This window comes from Nicotiana tabacum, chromosome 5 (genome assembly GCF_000715075.1).
Source record: "Nicotiana tabacum cultivar K326 chromosome 5, ASM71507v2, whole genome shotgun sequence".
NCBI classification, from domain to species: Eukaryota; Viridiplantae; Streptophyta; class Magnoliopsida; order Solanales; family Solanaceae; genus Nicotiana; species Nicotiana tabacum.
Genome location: NC_134084.1, coordinates 18,172,246 through 18,191,929, shown reverse-complemented (window position 1 = coordinate 18,191,929; position 19,684 = coordinate 18,172,246). Strand labels below are relative to the sequence as shown.

General features: G+C 40.5%; 1 protein-coding gene across 1 annotated transcript; it reads right to left on the bottom strand.

The window, feature by feature from the left end:
* Positions 1–16,837: 16,837 nt before the first annotated feature.
* LOC107778173 (UDP-glycosyltransferase 74G1) lies at positions 16,838–19,397 on the bottom strand. The gene is made up of 2 exons (XM_016598376.2): positions 18,463–19,397; positions 16,838–17,869 (listed from the first exon to the last, which is right to left on the bottom strand). Exons 1-2 carry the CDS (start codon positions 19,099–19,101, stop codon positions 17,120–17,122), a joined length of 1,389 nt encoding a protein of 462 aa, XP_016453862.1. The 5' UTR covers positions 19,102–19,397; the 3' UTR covers positions 16,838–17,119.
* Between the last annotated feature and the right edge of the window lie 287 nt (positions 19,398–19,684).

The following is a 19,684-nucleotide window of genomic DNA, read 5'->3' as shown; positions in this document are numbered from 1 at the left end:
GACTATTCTCTATTTTTCAAGAAGACAGCTACTGAAATTTCTATTGTTGTTGTTTATGTCGATGACATACTTCTCACAGGTGATGACCCTACAGAGCTTTCTAATCTCAAAGAATTCCTCAATTTGGAATTCAAAATTAAAGATCTTGGAGAAGCTAATTATTTTTTTGGCATGGAACTACTAAGGGAAAAAAATGGACTAATTTTCAGTCAACGAAAGTTCACCTTGGAGCTTCTTTCTGAGTTTGGTATTCTTGATTCACGGCCAGTCTCATCTCCGCTAGACCCCAGTTGCAAGCTTCGAGACGATGTTGGCGAACTTCTTCAAGACCCAACCATCTACAGGTGACTGCTCGGAAAGCTCAATTTTCTAACTCATACTCGCCCTGACCTCTCCTTCGCAGTTCAACATCTAAGCCAGTATATGCAAAGTCCCCGTAAACCTCATCTCAATGCTGGTTTACACTGTCTTCGTTATCTGTTGTTTTCACCATCACTTGGGCTTTTCATGAATTCAGAACCTTCTATTCAATTAACCGCTTTTTGTGATTCTAATTGGAACTTGTCCGGAATTTCGTCGCTCAATCAATGGTTTCTATATCAACCTTAGAGGATCCCATATTTCATGGAAATTAAAGAAACAATCTTTAATATCCCTTTTCTTTGCTGAAGCCGAATATCGGTCTATGAAGAAGGTTGTTTCAGAACTTACATGGCTTGTACGCCTCCTCACAGATCTTTCATTTTCCCCCTCCTTTCCAGTCTCCCTTCACTCAGATAGCCAAGCGACTATTCACATTGCAAAAAATCTCGTTTTCCACGAACGCACCAAGCACGTGGAAATTGACTGTCACTTTGTCCGCCAACAGTTCCTCGCCGGACTCATCTCTTTATCATTTGTTCCCACAAAATCGCAACTCACCGACATCCTCATAAAACCCATTTCTGGACCTCTACATAGGGCCATCGTCTCCAAGTTGGGTCTGTTTTCTCACCCCTCCAACTTGGGGGGGGGGGGTATTGGACTAGAATTTACAACCTGGCCCCTAAATCAAGAGCTGGTCGATATAAAGCATATACAGTCGAAGAAGACGACGAGGAAGAGATAAAAGAAGTGTATCAAATGACCTAGAAATCAGAAGACCAACACATATGATTTAGGATATATTGGGCTCAAACAAGAAATTGGGCCAATATGTTATATTGGTCCAATAAACAAATGAGAAGCCCAAAATACAAAATAAGGTCTGGCCCAAACTATTTAAACATCTAGTCCATTTTCTTGTAGCATAATGGATACAGCTGGAAGACACTTGTTCCTTCCAGAACATCACTATCCAAGTGCAATGTATAATTGTACATGTCATAATGCAAACATGAGTAGGACAACAAATTAAGAATTACACACTTGTACTTAGTACAGCTGTAATTGTCCTTAGTTTGATTCCTAAAAGAGGTGTATAAATATGCATTCTGTACAACATATTATTCCATTGAAAAAAAAGGAAATTTTCCTAAATCTCTACAGTATCACTTTATTTTAATTATGTAAACATCATGCACTAGTAAGTAGAAATTTACTGAAACCAGCGGTTTATGCAAAATTAAAGACTATAACACATGTGTCTTTTGTAACATATATTTATTATCACCTAATTATAGTTACGCGATATAAATTTTAATTTTAATTTTTAGTCATTTAATCATTCAATTTGGTGTAAACATCCGGTGGAACTAATTAGTTTTTAGGTATTTACTCCCTTCTTTTAAAAAAGAATGTAGCTATTACTATTTGGGAAGTCAAATAAAATTTCTTTAATTTTAGTTTTTGGAAATAATTTTTAAATATTTTAAATTTTTAACTATTATAACTTATACTTTTAGATATGTAAATTATTTTTTTTAAAAATAAATAATTTATGTTCGAATTTATTTGGAAAATTAGTTAATTACTTTGAAAAGATTCAAACAAATTGAAACCCAAAAAAGAGACTAATGATTACTTCAAACTAACAGATCTAGTCACAAGATTTGCACGTGATATGGGGTAGAGAAAGACCAACCAATCTTTTTTCTTCCCCAATTCCTTCTTCAGAAGAGATTTAAGGGACAGTTTTTAAGTTTAGAGGCGTTCTTTCTACCAACATGTGATGACCCATTTGGGTCATTACTTGTTTTAAAAGTGGATTCTGCATTTCGAGCCCTTAAAAATCTTTTTTGGTATTACCTCAATTTACGTGCGCATTCCGGGCGCGTAGCCGGAAAGCCATTTTGTGAAATTTTGTAAAAAATGATGAATTTTGTAATTAAAATGAGTTTAAGTTGACTTCGGTCAACATTTTGGGTAAACGGACCTGGACCCGTGATTGGACGGTCCCGAAGGGTCCTTAGGAAAATATGGGACTTGTGCGTATGCCAGGAATCGAATTCCGAGGTCCCAAGCCCGAGAAATAAATTTTTAAAGAAAATTATTTTTTGAAATTGTTTATGAGTTTTGGAAATGAAAAGTGTTTAAAACTTGATGGTATCGGGCCCGTATTTTGGTTCCGGCGCCCGATATAAGTCTTATATGTGATTTAAGATAACTCTGTGAAGTTTGGTAATAAACGGACTTGAAACGATGTGAATCAGATCGTTTTTGAGAAAATTGAAAAGTTTGAAGTTCTTAAGAAATTTCATGATTTTGATCTTAAATTCATAGTTGTTGATGTTATTTTAGTGATTTGAATGCACGAGCGAGTCCGTATGATATTTTTAGGTTGGTGTGCATGTTTGGGTTGGAGGCCCGAGGGCTCGGGTGAGTTTTGGATAGGCCACGGGGTGGATTTTAGACTTGAGAAATTGCAGGCTTCAGCTGTTTCTGTGGAGGCCTGGCTTGCAAATGAGATATCGCAAATGCGAGGGCTATGTCGCAAATGCAAAAGTAGCCCATGCCAACCTATCTCGCAATTGTGAAAGTTTTAATCGCAAATGCGATCCCCCAGCTTGTGGCCAATTGTCGCAAATGCGACATGTTGGTCGCATTTTCCAGCTCGCAAATGCGAGCCCATTTTCGCAAATGCGAACTTAGCAGAAGTTTGGGTTCGCAATTGCGAATCCTGGTCGCAATTCCCATATCTGCAACCTGCAATTTTATAACTTAGCCGAAAATCTTTCATTTTTCACACTCTTTCAAAACCAAAACACTCTTGGGCGATTTTTCAAAGACAACTCTTCTTCCAAATTGATTGTAAGTCAATTTTAACTCATTTTCTTCAATCATTAACATCTTTTCACATGATTTCAACTTAAAATCAATGATTTTTATGGGGAAAATTGGGTGTTTTGGGTAGAACCTAGGTTTTTCAAAAATTGGGGATTTGGACCTCGATTTTAGGTCCGATTTGAAAACAAAATATATATTTGGGTTCGTGGGGGAATGGGTAATCGGGTTTTGGTTCGAACCTCGGGTTTTGACCATGTGGGCCTGAGGGCGATTTTTGACTTTTTGGGTAAAACTTTATAAAACTCATTTTCATGCGTTAGAATTGATTCATTTAGCATTTATTGATGTAATTAAGTAACTTGTGGCTAGATACGAGCGAATTGGTGGTGGAATCAAGAGGTAAAGCGATAGTAGAGACTTCAATTGTGTTCGTGGCATTGAGATAAGTGTTTGGCCTAACCTTAGCTTGGGGGATTAAGAGTCGAGTCCTATTTTCTATGTGGTATTTGTCGGGTACGACGTATAGGATTGGTGACGAGTATCTATACGTTGGTGTCAAACATGCCCGTGAGTCTTATATTGTGATTATTAAGGCTTCGTAGTATTATTCATGCTTTGATGATGATTTCTATTGTTGCGCAAAGTTTATGGAAGTAATTGTGATATTTGAATATTGAGGAGCGTTGGCTCAAGTTGTACAATGAAATATGAAAGTATAATTGGAAATTGAACCTTTTAGAGCATTGGCTCAAGTTGTGAAGTGAGTTGAGAAGTAAAAGTGAAAAAGAGAAGAGAATCATTATATCATCTCCCTTGCCGGAAATTTGTTATTTTTGATGTTATATCCCTAGACGGGATGTTGATGCTTCTTTTGATGTTTTTCCCTTGCCGGGATTCTTATTGTAATTTCATTTATTCCTTTGGCCTATTATTTGTGATTGTTGTTTGGGTGAGGAAGAGTGTTAAAGCACGAAGGGTGATGCCCTGTATGAATTATGAGGAAAGAGTGTAAAGCACGAAGGGTGATGCCGTATCGCACGATGTGCCATTCAGTGCCTATTATATTGATTATATGGTGAGGACGAGAGTAAAAGCTCGAAGGGTGATGCCGTGCACATTTCATTACTTGATTGCTTTGGTGAGGACGAGAGTAAAAGCACGAAGGGTAATGCCGTGCACATTTTCATTACTTGATTGCTTTGGTGAGGACGAGAGTAAAAACACGAAGGGTGATGCCGTGCACATTTTCATTACTTGATTGTTTTGGTGAGGACGAGAGTAAAAACATGATGGGTGATGCCGTGCACTTATTGATTTCTGATTCTTTGTTGATATCTGAGATACGTTGTTTCTTTCAATTACCTGTTGTCTTTCTATTCTAAATTGATAGTTCCCCCGCAACATGTTACCCCTCCCATACTTAACTATTTACTACTGTACTTCCTTTTTGCCATATATAGTTGAATTACACAGGTTTATTTGGAAGTCTGGTCCTAGCCTCGTCACTACTTCACCGAGGTTAGGCCAGACACTTACCAACATATGAGGTCGGTTGTGCTAATACTACACTCTGCACTATGTGCAGATCCCGGAGCAGCCGTATTTGGACCGTAGATTGGGTGGCTGCCTTCCATCCACACGGAGATCCAAGGTAGACCTGCAGGCATCCGCATGCCCTAGCGTCTCCCTCTATCCCTTTATTCCTGTTTCATTTCCTTAATTTAGAAACAGTGTATTGCTTATTTTCAGACTTTGTATGTAGCATTCTTAGATCGTCTTTGGTACTGTGACACCAGTTCTGAGTGGTCGAAGTTCAAACAGTTGTATTGGATATATATATTTAGATAATTTACTGCATTTCTTCCGCTTATTGAAATTTTTTGCTGTCTACACGCTTTGGCATTATAATTGTTAAAGAGTATAAAATGGATAAAGAAGTAATTTGTTCAAATAATTGGCTTGCCTAGCTCACATTAGTAAGCACCATCACGACTCCCGAGGGTGAGAAATCCGGGTCGTGACAAGTTGGTATCAGAGCTCTAGGTTACATTGGTCTTACAGTTCACAAACAAGCTTAGTAGAGTCTGAGGGATCGGTACGGAGACGTCTGTATTTATCCCCAGAAGCTACAGAGTTAGGAAAAACTTCACATTTATTCTTTCCTGTCGTGCGGTTTGGTTTCTCAATACTAATTGGATTTCTATTCTGTTCTTTCGCAGATGGCGAGAACACTCGCTTCCTCATCCACTGACCAGCAGCCTGAGCCCCTAGTGGCAACTCCTACGAGGGGCAGAGGGCGAGGCCGAGGCCGTGCTAGAGGCTGAGGTAAGGGTAGAGCTCAGCCCAGAGCATCAGCACCAACGACGAACCTCAGGATGACTTTGATGATGAGGTTCAAGCTCAGACAGTTCCGGTGGGCCTAGATCAGGTCCCAGAGGGGTTTATTGCTACCCCCGTACTCCAGGATGCTCTGGTCCATCTAGTGGACCTTATGGAGAGTGTCACCCGGGCAGGCTTGCTTCATGTAGCACCAGCCGTCTCTCAGGCTGGAGGAGGAGCCCATACCCCTGCTACTCGCACTCTAGAGCAGGTAGCTCCCCAGTTACAGACTCCAGCAGCTCAGCTAGTTGGAGCAGTTCAGCCGAGTGTGGTAGCTCAGACCGGTGATGGAGCAACTACGTCTGTCGATGCTTTGTGGAGGTTGGACAGGTTCACCAAGATCTTCACTACTACTTTCAGCGGTGCATCTTCTGAGGATCCCCAGGATTATCTAGACAACTGTCATGGGGTTCTCAGGAACATGGGGATAGTTGAGACCAATAGGGTCGATTTTGCTACTTTTTGCTTGTCTGGATCCGCCAAGACTTGGTGGAGAGATTATTACTTGGCTAGATCAGCCGGATAACCAGCATTTACTTGGGAGCAGTTTACTCAGCTATTTTTGGAGAAGTTTCTCCCTATTACTCAGAGAGAGATCTATCGGAGGCAGTTGAGCATCTCCAATAGGGTTCTACGACTATTACTCAGTATGAGACCAGATTCATCGACTTGGCTTGTCATGCTCTTATCATACTTCCCACCGAGAGAGAGGGTGAGGAGGTTCATTGAGGGACTTATTCAGCCGATTCGACTTCAGATGGCCAGGAAGACTAGGAGTGAGATTTCTTTCTAGGAGGCGGCCAATGTGGCCAAGAGAGTTGAGATGGTTCTATCACAGGGAGGTGGTTAGGGGTATGACAAGATGCCTCGTCATTCAGGCCGATTTAGTGGTACCTCATTTGGAGGCAGAGATTCGTATGGTAGAGGCCATCCTCCTAGTCCTTTTCAGTCAGCACTTCAGGTTTCTCACGGTGCTTCAGGTGGTCGTGGTTCCCATATGCAGTATTTTGATCAGCAGTCCTATAGTGCACCACTAGCTCCTGTCAGTGCACCGCCACTTCAGAGTTTCAGGGTGGTCATTCAGGTCTTCAAGGTCAACAGTCTCAACAGCCGAGGGCTTGTTACACTTGTGGTGATATGGGTCACATTTCTAGGTTTTGCCCTCGAGCACCGAGCAACTCTTAGCATCAGGCTTCCCGTGCCATAGTTCAGGCACCGAGTGTTCCACAGCCGCCCAGCCAACTAGAGGTGGGGGTAGAGGTGGAGGTAGAGGTATTAGAGGTGGAGCTCAGGCCGCTAGAGGTGGAGGCCAGCCACCAGTAGGTCGTCCCAGAGATGTAGTTTAGGGTGGTGGGGCCTAGCCCTGATGTTATGCTCTTCCAGCCAGCCTGAGGCTAAGGCTTCCAATGCAGTTATTACATGTATTGTTCTGGTTTGTGGCAGAGATGCTTCAGTTTTATTTGATCCGGGATCTACGTACTCCTATGTGTCATCTTATTTTGCACCGTATCTGGTCATGCCTAGTGATTCTTTGAGTGCTCCTGTTTATGTGTCTACCCCGATGGGTGATTCTATTGTGGTAGATCGAGTCCATCGTTCATGTGTAGTTGCGATTGGGGGTCTTGAGACTCGTGTAGATTTGTTTCTTCTAGACATGGTTGATTTCGATGTCATATTAAGGATGAACTGGTTATCACCTTATCACACTATCTTGTACTATCATGCCAAGACTGTGACCTTAGCCTTGCTGGGTTTACCTCGTTTAGAATGGAGAGGGACTCCTGATCATTCTACCCGTAGTGTTATCTCATATATGAAGGCTCGGCGTATGGTCGAGAAGGAGTGTTTGGCCTATGTCTGTGATTCTAATGTTGGGGTTCCTTTTATTGATTCTGTGCCCATTGTTCGTGAGTTTCCTGAGGTATTCCCTTCAGACCTGTCGGGTATGCCAGCCTAAAGGGATATTGACTTCTGCATTGATTTGGCTCCGGTCACTCAGCCCATTTCTATCCCGCTGTATCGTATGGCCCGGCCTGAGTTGAAAGAGTTGAAGGAGCAGTTGCAAGACTTACTCGAGAAAGGTTTCATTAGACCTAGTGTTTCGCCTTGGGGTGCACCGGTGTTGTTTGTTAAGAAGAAGGACGGATCGATGAGAATGTGTATTGATTACCGGCAGTTGAACAATGTTACAATCAAGAATAAATATCCATTGCCGAGGATTGATGATTTGTTTGATCAGCTTCAGGGTGCCAAGGTATTCTCGAAGATTGACTTAAGATCTGGCTACCATCAGTTGAGTATTAAGGCATCCGATGTCCCTAAGATAGCTTTCCGCACTCGGTATGGGCATTATGAGTTCTTGGTAATGTCATTCGGGTTGACAAATGCCGCAACAACTTTTATGGATTTGATGAACTGAGTGTTCAAGCCTTACTTAGATTTGTTCATGATAGTATTCATTGATGATATTTTGATCTATTCCCGCAGCCGGGAGGAGCACGAGCAACACCTTAGAGTGGTTCTTCAGACTTTGAGGGATAGTCAATTGTATGCCAAGTTTTTGAAGTGCGAGTTCTGGTTGAGTTCAGTTGCATTCCTGGGTCATGTTGTATCAGCAGAGGGTGTTCAGGTTGATCCGAAGAAGATTGAGGCAGTTAAGAACTGGCCTAGACCAGCATCAGCTACAGAGATCCGGAGTTTCTTGGGATTGACAGGCTACTAACGCCGGTTTATGGAGGGGTTTTCGTCTATTGTAGCCTCGATAACCAGGTTGACCCAGAAGGGTGCTCAGTTCAGATGGTCAGACGAGTGTGAGGCGAGCTTTCAGAAGCTTAAGGCAGCTCTGACTATGGCAGCATTGTTGATTTTGCCTATAGTTTCAAGGCCTTATACGATTTATTGTGATGCATCTCGTATTGGACTTGGCGCAATGTTGATGCAGGATGACAAGGTCATTGCCTATGCTTCACGGTAGTTGAATATTTGTGAGAAGAACTATTTGTTTCATGATTTGGAGTTAGCAGCCATCGTTCACGCGTTGAAGATTTGGAGGCATTATCTATATGGTGTGGCATGTGAGGTGTTCACGGATCACAAGAGTCTGCAATATTTGTTCAAGCAAAAGGAGTTGAATTTGAGGCAGAGAAGGTGGTTGGAGTTGTTGTAAGACTATGATATCACCAACTTATATCATCCGGGAAAGGCCAATGTGGTGGCCGATGCGTTGAGTAGGAAAGTCAGCTAGTATGGGCAGTCTTGCTTATATTCCGGTCGGTGAGAGACCGCTTGCTTTGGATATTCAGGCTTTGGCCAATCAGTTTGTGAGATTGGATGTTTCTAATCCTAGTCGTGTGTTAGCTTGCACGGTCGCTCGTTCCTCTTTATTGGAGCGTATCCATGATCGACAGTATGATGATCCCCATTTGTGTGTCCTTAGAGACACGGTGCAACTCGGAGGTGCCAAGCAGGTTACTTTAGGTGATGATGGTGTTTTGAGATTGTACAGTCGAATTTGTGTGCCTAATGTGGATGGGCTTCGAGAGTTGATTTTAGAGGAGGCCCATAGTTCCCGGTACTCTATTCATCCGGCCGCCGCGAAGATGTATCAGGATTTGTGGCATCATTATTGGTGGAGAAGAATGAAGAAGGACATCGTTGCATATGTGGCTCAGTGTTTGAATTGTCAGCAGGTTAAGTACGAGCATCATAGACCTGGTGGTTTGTTCCAAAAGATTGAGATTCCTGAGTGGAAGTGACAGCGTATCACCATGGACTTAGTTGTTGGACTCCCACAGACTTAGAGGAAGTTCGATGCAGTGTGGGTTATTGTTGATAGGCTGACCAAGTCAGCACATTTCATTCCGGTGGCAGTCTCCTATTCCTTCGAGAGGTTAGCTGAGATCTATATCCGGGAGATTGTTCATCTTCATGGTGTTCCTGACTCTATCATTTCGGATCGAGGTACGCAGTTTACCTCCCATTTCTAGAGAGCAGTTCAGCGAGAGTTGGGCACACAGGTTGAGCTGAGCACAACATTTCATCCTTAAACGGACGGGTAGTCCGAGCGGACTATTCAGATTTTGGAGGATATGCTCCGAGCTTGTGTCATTGACTTTGGAGGCTCGTGGGATCAGTTTTTGCCTTTAGTAGAGTTTGCTTACAACAACAGCTACCAGTTGAGTATCCAGATGGCTCCTTATGAGGCTTTGTATGGTAGACGGTGTCGGTCGCCGGTTGGATGGTTTGAGGGGGGGGGGCTCGGTTGTTGGGTACAGATCTAGTTCAGGATGCCTTGGATAAGGTCAGGATTATTCAGGATAGGATTCTTACAGCTCATACCAGGAAAAAGAGTTATGCCGACCGCAAGGTTCGTGATTTGGCATTCATGGTCGGTGAGTGAGTATTGCTTTGAGTGTCGCCTATGAAGGGCGTGATGAGATTTGGGAAGAAGGGCAAGCTTAGCCCTAGGTTCATGGCCCGTTTGAGATTCTTGATCGAGTGGGAGAGGTGTCTTACAGACTTGCGTTACCGCCGAGCTTATCAGCCATACATCCAGTGTTTCATGTGTCCATGCTTCGGAAGTATCACGACGATCCATCCCACGTGTTAGATTTTAGCATTGTCCAGTTGGACAAGGATTTGTCTTATGAGGTGGAGCCGGTAACTATTCTAGACTGGCTAGTTCGTCAGTTGAGATCGAAGAGTTTTCCTTCTGTTCGTGTTTAGTGGAGAGGTCAGCCTGTTGAGGCATCGACCTGGGAGTCCGAGTCCAATATGCGGAGCCGTTATCCCCATCTTTTCCCCGACTCAGGTACTTCCTTCTTCTGCATTCTGAGGCCATAAAAACCTCTTTCGATATTACCTCAATTTGCGTGCACAGTTCGGGCACGTAGCCGAAAAGTCATTTTGTGAAAATCTGTGAAAAATGATGAATCTTGCATTTAAAATGAGTTTAAGTTGACTTCGGTCAATATTTAGGGTAAACAGACCCAGACCCGTGATTGGACGGTCCCGGAGGGTCCGTAGGAAAATATGGGACTTGGGCGTATGCCCGGAATCGAATTTCGAGGTACCAAGCCCGAGAAATGAATTTTTAAAGAAAATTATTTTCTGAAATTGTTTATGAGTTTTGGAAATGAAAAGTGTTTAAAACTTGATAGTATCGGGGTCGTATTTTGGTTCTGGTGCCCGGTACAAATCTTATATGTGATTTAAGATAAGTCTGTGAAGTTTGGTAAAAAAACGGACTTGAAACGACGTGAATCGGATCGTTTTTGAGAAAATTGAAAAGTTCGAAGTTCTTAAGAAATTTCATGATTTTGATGTTAAATTCATAGTTGTTGATGTTATTTTAGTGATTTGAATCACGAGCGAGTCCGTATGATGTTTTTAGGTTGATGTGCATGTTTGGGTTGGAGCCGTGAGGGCTCGGGTGAGTTTTGGATAGGCCACAGAGTGGATTTTGGACTTGAGGAATTGCAGGCTTCATCTGTTTCTATGCAGGTTGCGAGGGCTATGTCGCAATTGCGAAAGTAGCCTAGGCCAGCCTATCTCGCAATTGCGATCCCCCAGCTTGTGGCCAGTCGTTGCAAATGCGACATGTTGGTCGCATTTCCCAGCTCGCAAATGTGAGCCCATTTTCGCAAATGCGAACTTAGCAGAAGTTTGGGTTCGCAATTGCGAAACCCCGTCGCAATTCCCATATCTGCAACGTGCAACTTTATAACTTAGCCGAAAATCTTTCATTTTTCACACTCTTTCAAAACCAAAACACTATTGGGAAATTTTTCAACGACAATTCTTCTTCCAAATCGATTGTAAGTCAATTTTAACTCGTTTTCTTCAATCATTAACATCTTTTCACATAATTTCAACTCAAAATCAATGATTTTCATGGGGTAAATTGGGTGTTTTGGGTAGAACCTAGGTTTTTCAAAAATTGGGGATTTGGACCTCGATTTGAGGTCCGATTTCAAAATAAATTATATATTTGGGTTTGTGGGGGAATGAGTAATCGAGTTTTGGTTCGAACCTCGGGTTTTGACCATGTGGGCCGGAGGGCGATTTTTGACTTTTTGGGTAAAACTTTAGAAAACTCATTTTCATGCATTAGAATTGATTCATTTAGCGTTTATTGATGTAATTAAGTAACTTGTGGCTAGATACGAGCGAATTGGTGGTGGAATCAAGAGGTAAAGCGATAATAGAGACTTGAATTGTGTTTGTGGCATCGAGGTAAGTGTTTGGTCTAACCTTAGCTTGAGGTATTAGGAGTCGAGTCCTATTTGCTATGCGGTATTTGTCGAATACGGCGTATAGGCATGGTGACGAGTATCTATACGTTGGTGTCAAACATGCATGTGAGTCTTATATTGTGATTATTATGACTTCGTGGTATTATTCATACTTTGATGATAATTTCTATTGTTGGGTAAAGTTTGTGGAAGTAATTGTGACATTTGAATATTGAGGAGCGTTGGCTCAAGTTGTACGATGAAATGTGAAAGTATAAGTGGAAATTGAAAAAGAGAAGAGAATCATTATATTATCTCCCTTGTCGGAAATTTGTTGTTTTTGATGTTATCTCTCTAGCCGGGATGTTGATGCTTCTTTTGATGTTATTCCCTTGCCGGGATTCTTATTGTAATTTCATTTATTCCCTTGCCCTATTATTTGTGATTGTTGTTTGGGTGAGGAAGAGTGTTAAAGCACGAAGGATGATGCTGAGTATTGTTTTGGTGAGAGAGCGTTAAAGCACGAAGGGTGATGCCGTGTATGAATTATAAGGAAAGAGTGTAAAGCACGAAGGGTGATGCCGCGCTGCACGATGTACCATTCCATGCCAATTATATTGATTATATGGTGAGGACGAGAGTAAAAGCACGAAGGGTGATACCGTGAACATTTTCATTACTTGATTGCTTTGGTGAGGACGAAAGTAAAAGCACAAAGGATGATGCCGTGCACATTTTTATTACTTGATTGCTTTGGTGAGGGCGAGAGTAACAGCACGAAAGGTGATGCCGTGCACATTTTCATTACTTGATTGTTTTGGTGAGGACGAGAGTAAAGTCACGAAGGGTGATGCCGTGCACTTATTGATTTCTGAATCTTTGTTGATATCTGAGATACGTTGTTTCTTTCAATTACCTGTTATCTTTCTATTCTAAATTGATAGTTCCCCCGCAGCATGTTAACCCTCCCATACTTGACTGTATATTACTGTTCTTCTTTTCCGCTGTATATAGTTGAATTGCACAGGTTTATTTGGTAGTTTGGTCCTAGCCTCGTCAATGCTTCGCCGAGGTTAGGCTAGGCACTTACCAGCACATAGGGTCGGTTGTGCTGATACTACACTCTGCACTATGTGCAGGTCCCGGAGCAGCCGTATTTGGACCGTATATTAGGTGGCTGTCTTCCGTCCATGCGGAGATCCAAGGTAGACCTGCAGGCGTCCGCATGCCCTGGCGTCTCCCTCTATCCCTTTATTCTTGTTTCATTTCCTTAATTCAGAAACATGTATTGCCTATTTTTACACTTTGTATGTAGCATTCTTAGATCGTCTGTGGTACTGTAACACCAGTTCTGGGTGGTCGAAGTTCAAACAGTTGTATTGGATATATATATACAGATAATTTCTTCCGCTTATTGAAATTTTTCGCTGTCTACACGCTTTGGCTTTATAATTGTTAAAGAGTATAAAATAGATAAAAAAGTAATTTGTTAAATAATTAACTTGCCTAGCTCACATTAGTAGGCGCCATCATGATTCTCGATGATGAAAAATCCGGGTCGTGACACAACATGACTTGGGATAGTCACATTTTTCGTCGCTCAAAATTTGTATGATTCTGATTCGCTTTTTTCCTATTCGATTTGTCAATATCTTAATTGCAGTAGATGTATGGTTCGTATGTTTCATTTGTATGAGATTTGGGAATTGGAGCTTTAGAGCCCTACTTGCAATTTATCATTGAATTAATTTATGACTGTACGTATTAATTTTGATGGTGACTCTTCTTTTTACCCATGAAAACTTAAAGTAGGGTTACTATTAGAGAAGAAGGATCTAAGCACTTTTATAGAGGAATTGGAGGGGTAGAATGAAACTTAATTGAGGAGATACACAATATAGTTTAAGTTCTATGCAAGTTGTCAAAGGCTCATTTTAGGCGCACTTAAGTCTGGAAGATTAGAAAAGCTATAAAAATATAAAAATAGCACGGTATAGCCAGTTTTCGGACTGGTCATTCAAAAATAGCCAACGTTTACCAAGTCAATAAAACATAGTCACTATTTTGCTGCAACAGAGACCTGTCCAGCATAATATACTGGAGTTCGGTGCACCTGTGTATGCCTATTTCATTATCTCATCATCATTGGCTTGGGAGGTTAAATGGTTAAATGAGGGAAATGATTTGGTACTTGCTAATGGTGAAAGGAATGTTTATTTATTTCTTGTTTCGAGTTCTATTGTCAGTTATATATATCATGTTTAATTAGAATTTCATATATTATATTGTTCGCCCATAGTAAGTGACGAAGTCGAACCCCTCGTCACTACTTCTTCGAGGTTAGACTAGATACTTACTGGGTACATGTTATTTATGTACTCACGCTACACTTCTGCACTAAATGTGCAGGACCTGAGGCAGGTGTATCTGGATATCAGTCTGGCACGCATCCTTGACTACTCCGAGACTTTGCGGTGAGCTGCCTTCTGAGCCCGTTTTGCAGCAGCTGAAGTCTTTCTTTTGCTTGTATTTCCTTTCTATTTTATTTCAGACACTAGTGTAGTATTCTTTTGTATATTCTACTAGTAGCTCATACACTTGTAATACCAAGTCTTGGCACAAACTAGTAGACTTGTGATTTTGGTTTATTTCTATGGTTATGATTGCACTCAATTGCTTTCGTCTTATTTATTTTAAATCTGCTATTTCTTAAATCTTTTAAATTAAGGAAGGCTTAATTACTTTGAAATCTATTAAAAAGGGAAATCACGTGGTTAATTCACGGTTGACTTGCCTAGCGACGACGCTGGGCGCCATCATGGCCTATAGGAGAAATTGGGTCGTGACAAAAATCCTGATAATGCTAAAGACAAGCACGTTGTGGAAACGGTGAGAATCCTGAGGAACAAAAAGTCTATTAAGGACCATCTCTCGCGACAAGATCAGGCCATGACAGATTTGAGGCAAGAATTGTCGGGGGCTTCCAACAATGCGAATAGAAGAGGTCTAGTTCCTTACGGTGCTCCCAAAAACCAAACATCACAAAGAGTTGATAACAACACCCCGAGGGATGAGGCTGACTTCGATGGGGCCAGGGGGAACGACATCGGATCTGGTAATAACAATGAGAATGATCCCTTTAAAACCGAACTCATGCACTTCATGAGGGAAATAAATGCCCGAACGGACAAAATCCCCGGTGTGCCGCCAGTGTTGAAAAGGACTAGAATCAAAGAAATACACCTGATTGTTGTTCAAACGAAGTGCGATACCTGAGTTAATCCCGAAACGGTTCAAAATGCCAAACGTGCTAAAATATGATGGAACCACAGGCGATCTAAGAATGCTACATACAAGTCTGAAAATAAGCAATACAATGTTTCTGAATTAAGGAAATGAAACAAGAATAAAGGGATAGAGGGAGACGCCAGGGCATGCGGACGCCTGCAGGTCTACCTTGGATCTCCGCATGGACGGAAGACAGCCACCTAATATACGGTCCAAATACGGCTGCTCCGGGACCTGCACATAGTGCAGAGTGTAGTATCAGCACAACCGACCCTATGTGCTGGTAAGTGCCTAGCCTAACCTCGGCGAAGCATTGACGAGGCTAGGACCAAACTACCAAATAAACCTGTGCAATTCAACTAAATACAGTGGAAAAGAAGAACAATAATATACAGTCAAGTATGGGAGGGGTAACATGCTGCGAGCTGCGGGGGAACTATCAATTTAAAATAGAAAGACAACAGGTAATTGAAAGAAACAACGTATCTCAGTTATCAACAAAGAATCAGAAATCAATAAGTGCACGACATCACCCTTCGTGCTTTTACTCTCGTCCTTACCAAAGCAATCAAGTAATGAAAATGTGCACGGCATCACCCTTCGTGCTTTTACTCTCGCCTTCACCAAAGCAATCAAGTAATGAAAATGTGCACGGCATCACCCTTTGTACTTTTACTCTCGTCCTCACCAAAGCAACCACTATTTTGCTGCAACAGAGACCGGTCCAGCATAAAACATTTTCACACTCATGAGATAATGAAATAGGCGAACATTCTAATTACAACAAAAACATACTTAGTGTATTTCCACAAGTGAGGTTTGGGGAGGTAGAGTGTATGCAGACGTTACCTCTATCTCCACAAGGTGGAGATAGAGAGGCTATTTCGGCTAAACCCTCAGCTATCTAATTGCAAAAATTAAATCTTTACGGTTCACTTTGAGCTAAGTCCATGTTGAGCCGTTGTTGAATGAATCACATGTGAAACTCTCAAGTATATGAATGCTTTAATGAGTTACTAAACTATAAGTTCTATACTTCAAATTATCATCTTAGTTAAGGAGATGAAAAGATTGACAAACACTACAAAGTTATAAAGTGTTTCATCTCTTCGTGATGAATAATTAGCTCAGACACATGCTCATACAAGTTTTCTGATGAAATTAGCTTCTTCCGGTCTATGTATCCCAATTGAGGGCACAGGAGTAAGGTTTACGAAAAGAAGGCTTAGGGTTGCACTCTCGAGGTACTGGTACACTTCAATGTCCAATCTTCCTTCCAGCTTCATTTTTTAAAATTATTTGTCATCCTGTCTCTTGTACTAGGTCTTCATATGCTATACGAAAAAGTTTCTCATTTTCTTTTCGTGCCTTTTGATGAATGGACGTATTCGTGAATCTTAGGTTTTGGTTTGGATAATTTGCATCACCTTCTTCATTTTCCTAAAAATTGTCTGAACATTTTTATAGCTGATCTTGCATCAAATGACATCAGGGCATATTTCCAATAATCTGATCTATGGTTATTTGCTCATCTTAATTAATTCACAAATACATCCAAATGTAAAAGTTCAGTTAAATGTCAGATGGCAAATAAAGCAACCACTAATCTAACCAATGGAAATGACCCAATGACTATTACACCTTATTGCACTTTGTTTCTAGTTTTCTTGTGGTCGGCAGATGCTAAAATTTAGGGATGACAAGAATTAATTGAACTTCTTGTGGTCGGCAGATGCTAAAATTTAGGGATGACAAGAATTAATTGAACAGCGAATTACAATAATCTCAGCTATTACATTTAGAAATTTGTAATAAACAAGATATTACAGCATGTTGCATTACAAAATGGAAAGAAGGAGAAAGTAAAATATGATTTAGGTCAAACTTGTTACTATAAGTCTAGGGAAGCCGGTGCATAAAGCATCTCGCGTAAAGGATTCGGGGAAAGGCCGCAGTATAAGTCTATAACCTGAAAAAGAAATTGCAAAGTACAAATCAGCTTCTTCTTTATTTTTCTATGGCACTTGGCTTTCCATTGAGGTAATAGTCAGCAACTTGGAAACAAATTCTTCAATATTTCTATTTGAACTTCCTCCTTCATCCACAGCTTTTCTAGTCAATTCCTTCCATTTCTTTGCATTTTCCCTAATCATTTTTCCTTTCTCTTCTTCCATTACTATCTTTATACATTCTTCAATAATTTCTCTTCTAACAATCCCTTTCTCATCTTGTTTTGCTCTAACACCCATCTCCCAAACATCTTTCACAAGCTTTGCATTTGTAGGTTGATCTGACCATTGTGGCATTGCAACCATTGGTACGCCCAAACTAATTGCTTCCAGAGTCGAATTCCACCCACAGTGCGTGAGAAAACACCCTATTGATTTGTGTTCCAAGACTTGTAATTGTGGACACCATGACACGACTAAGCCTTTTTCACTTGCTAATTCCTCTACAAAGTTCTTGGGAAGTTTGGATTCTTCAGTGGATCTAACTACCCATAAGAAGTTCTTGTTGCTATTTCTCAAACCCCATGCTAATTCTTCCATTTGCTCTGCTTCTACTTTGGCTAAGCTTCCAAATGATACATATACTACTGAGCTAACTGGTTGATGGTTTAACCAGTTTAGGCATGCATCTGTCATTGGTTTGAAGACACTAAGGCCATATTCTTTATCATCTGGTAGCCTCTTGTCTAGGTACATTGATGGTATAGCCGGTCCAATTGTCTTGATTGGATAAACCTCGGACATCCAATCAATTACCTGCATGTCAAACAATTTGAAACATGATACTAATAAGATTTCATGTAACAATTTAAATCTGAATACACTGACAATGTAAATTAAGATCTTGTTACATTTATATTTAGTGCAGTCTAACCTATTGTAGTATATTTTTAATTTACTTCACCTAATAAATGGCTTTTTGTGTTTTTAAAATGTCAACTATGTCAAAACAAGTTCAGTTTGTTAGTAAAATGTTACTTCCTCTATTTGACTTGACACAAACTTTAATAAAGAGAATGACTTTTGAGATATGTGGTCTAAAATAAGCCACATCATTTGTGTAGCTATAAAACTTTTAAAACTTATTGTCTTAAACCTATCATATCACTTGTGTGACTATAAATACTTTTTATTAAAAAAATAGTGAAGCTGTCAATCTTTTTAAAACGAACTAATAAGTAAATAGCGTATATCATTTTGATAGAGAGAGTATTAAGACCCGATAGAGAAAAGGCTGTATAGTTTTGGAATCTTGATGAGAACATTCAAGAACATATATGTAGCCAATTAACAAGTTCCAAATGGACCAAACAAACAAAGAAAAGAACAAAAGTAGAATATTCTCTTACCTCTTTCTCCAATTCATAGAAGCTGTTGATTAGAACCCAATCCACTTTTTCAAGATTCGAGAATTGATTCACCAACATTTCAAGAACTCTTGCTGATTCAGGACTAATTTCAAAAGTAGGTACATCTGATGTCTCAACTGTTAATAATCCAGGAATTGAGATTTCTTCATCAATGTCAGTTGGAGGAAGTTTTAGAACCCCTTTATGTACATGGTAATAAATGTTATCCACTGTACAAGATTGTGTGAAAAAAGCAGCAGTAGCTAATCCAAACTTCTTTGCTACTTCTACAGCCCAAGGAAGAAATGGATCGTAAACTATGCAACTCACAGGACAACCACAATTTGTTAACTTTCCAATAAGCTGAGACAGAGTATCCGAGCCAACTTCTTTGAATCTTGTAAAATAGGCCACAAAGGTTCCAGCTTGCTCACGGCCTCCATCATCATAGCCATCGGAGATAGCCTCGACTGACACAGAAGTTGACAATTCTTGCATGTTTTTCAAGAAGGATTTGGTGGCTGCAATAGTGGTTTTGACACCTTTGGATTGCAAACGTTTGGAGAACTGGAGCATAGGGTTGATATGACCCTGAGCTGGATATGGCAAGATCAAGCAATGAGCTTTGTGAGTAGTCATCTTTTGCAAGTTCTTCTTAATTGATGGCCAAAACTATATTGAGGGGAATGCTAGTTTAATTTGCAAAATCCTGCAGTGAAAATGAGGTTCTTATAGTTTTTTGATAAAGTTTGAAGTGTATGATTTGGACACTGATATTTTGTCAGAGGGTGTCTTGGATTTTTCTGAATTGCCAACATGTGCAACGACACAAGCAAAAGGATGTGCTAATGCACTAATAAAGGTTCATTTAAAGAATTATTATATCGTTAATTGGCCATCCATGTGATTTAGCGGGAATAGACCTTTTGTAAATTGTAATAACTCTTAGGTTTAAACATCATCGATATGACAACACGTGAAAATGAGAATTTAAGTGATATGAGAACGGCATTTTGCTCTTTTACTTTTCTTCCAAGGAAAATGTATTATATTTTTTTTTACTAGGAATATAACGATTTGTTTCATGTTCTCGCTTGATGTTACGTCAGCAGCAAGAGTTTGATATAATATGTTTCTGAATATTTTACCTTTTCAAATAGTACCATGGAAGTGCGGTGCATATTGAAAATGAATTTTGTAAGGTGTTCGCCATTATTATTGA

Coding starts and splice junctions, on each gene's coding strand:
- LOC107778173 (XM_016598376.2), bottom strand. CDS start 19,101: ATGACTACTCACAAAGCTCATTGCTTGATCTTGCCATATCCAGCTCAG. Junction 17,870..18,462: donor TCTATGAATTGGAGAAAGAG/GTAAGAGAATAT, acceptor TTTGACATGCAG/GTAATTGATTGGATGTCCGA.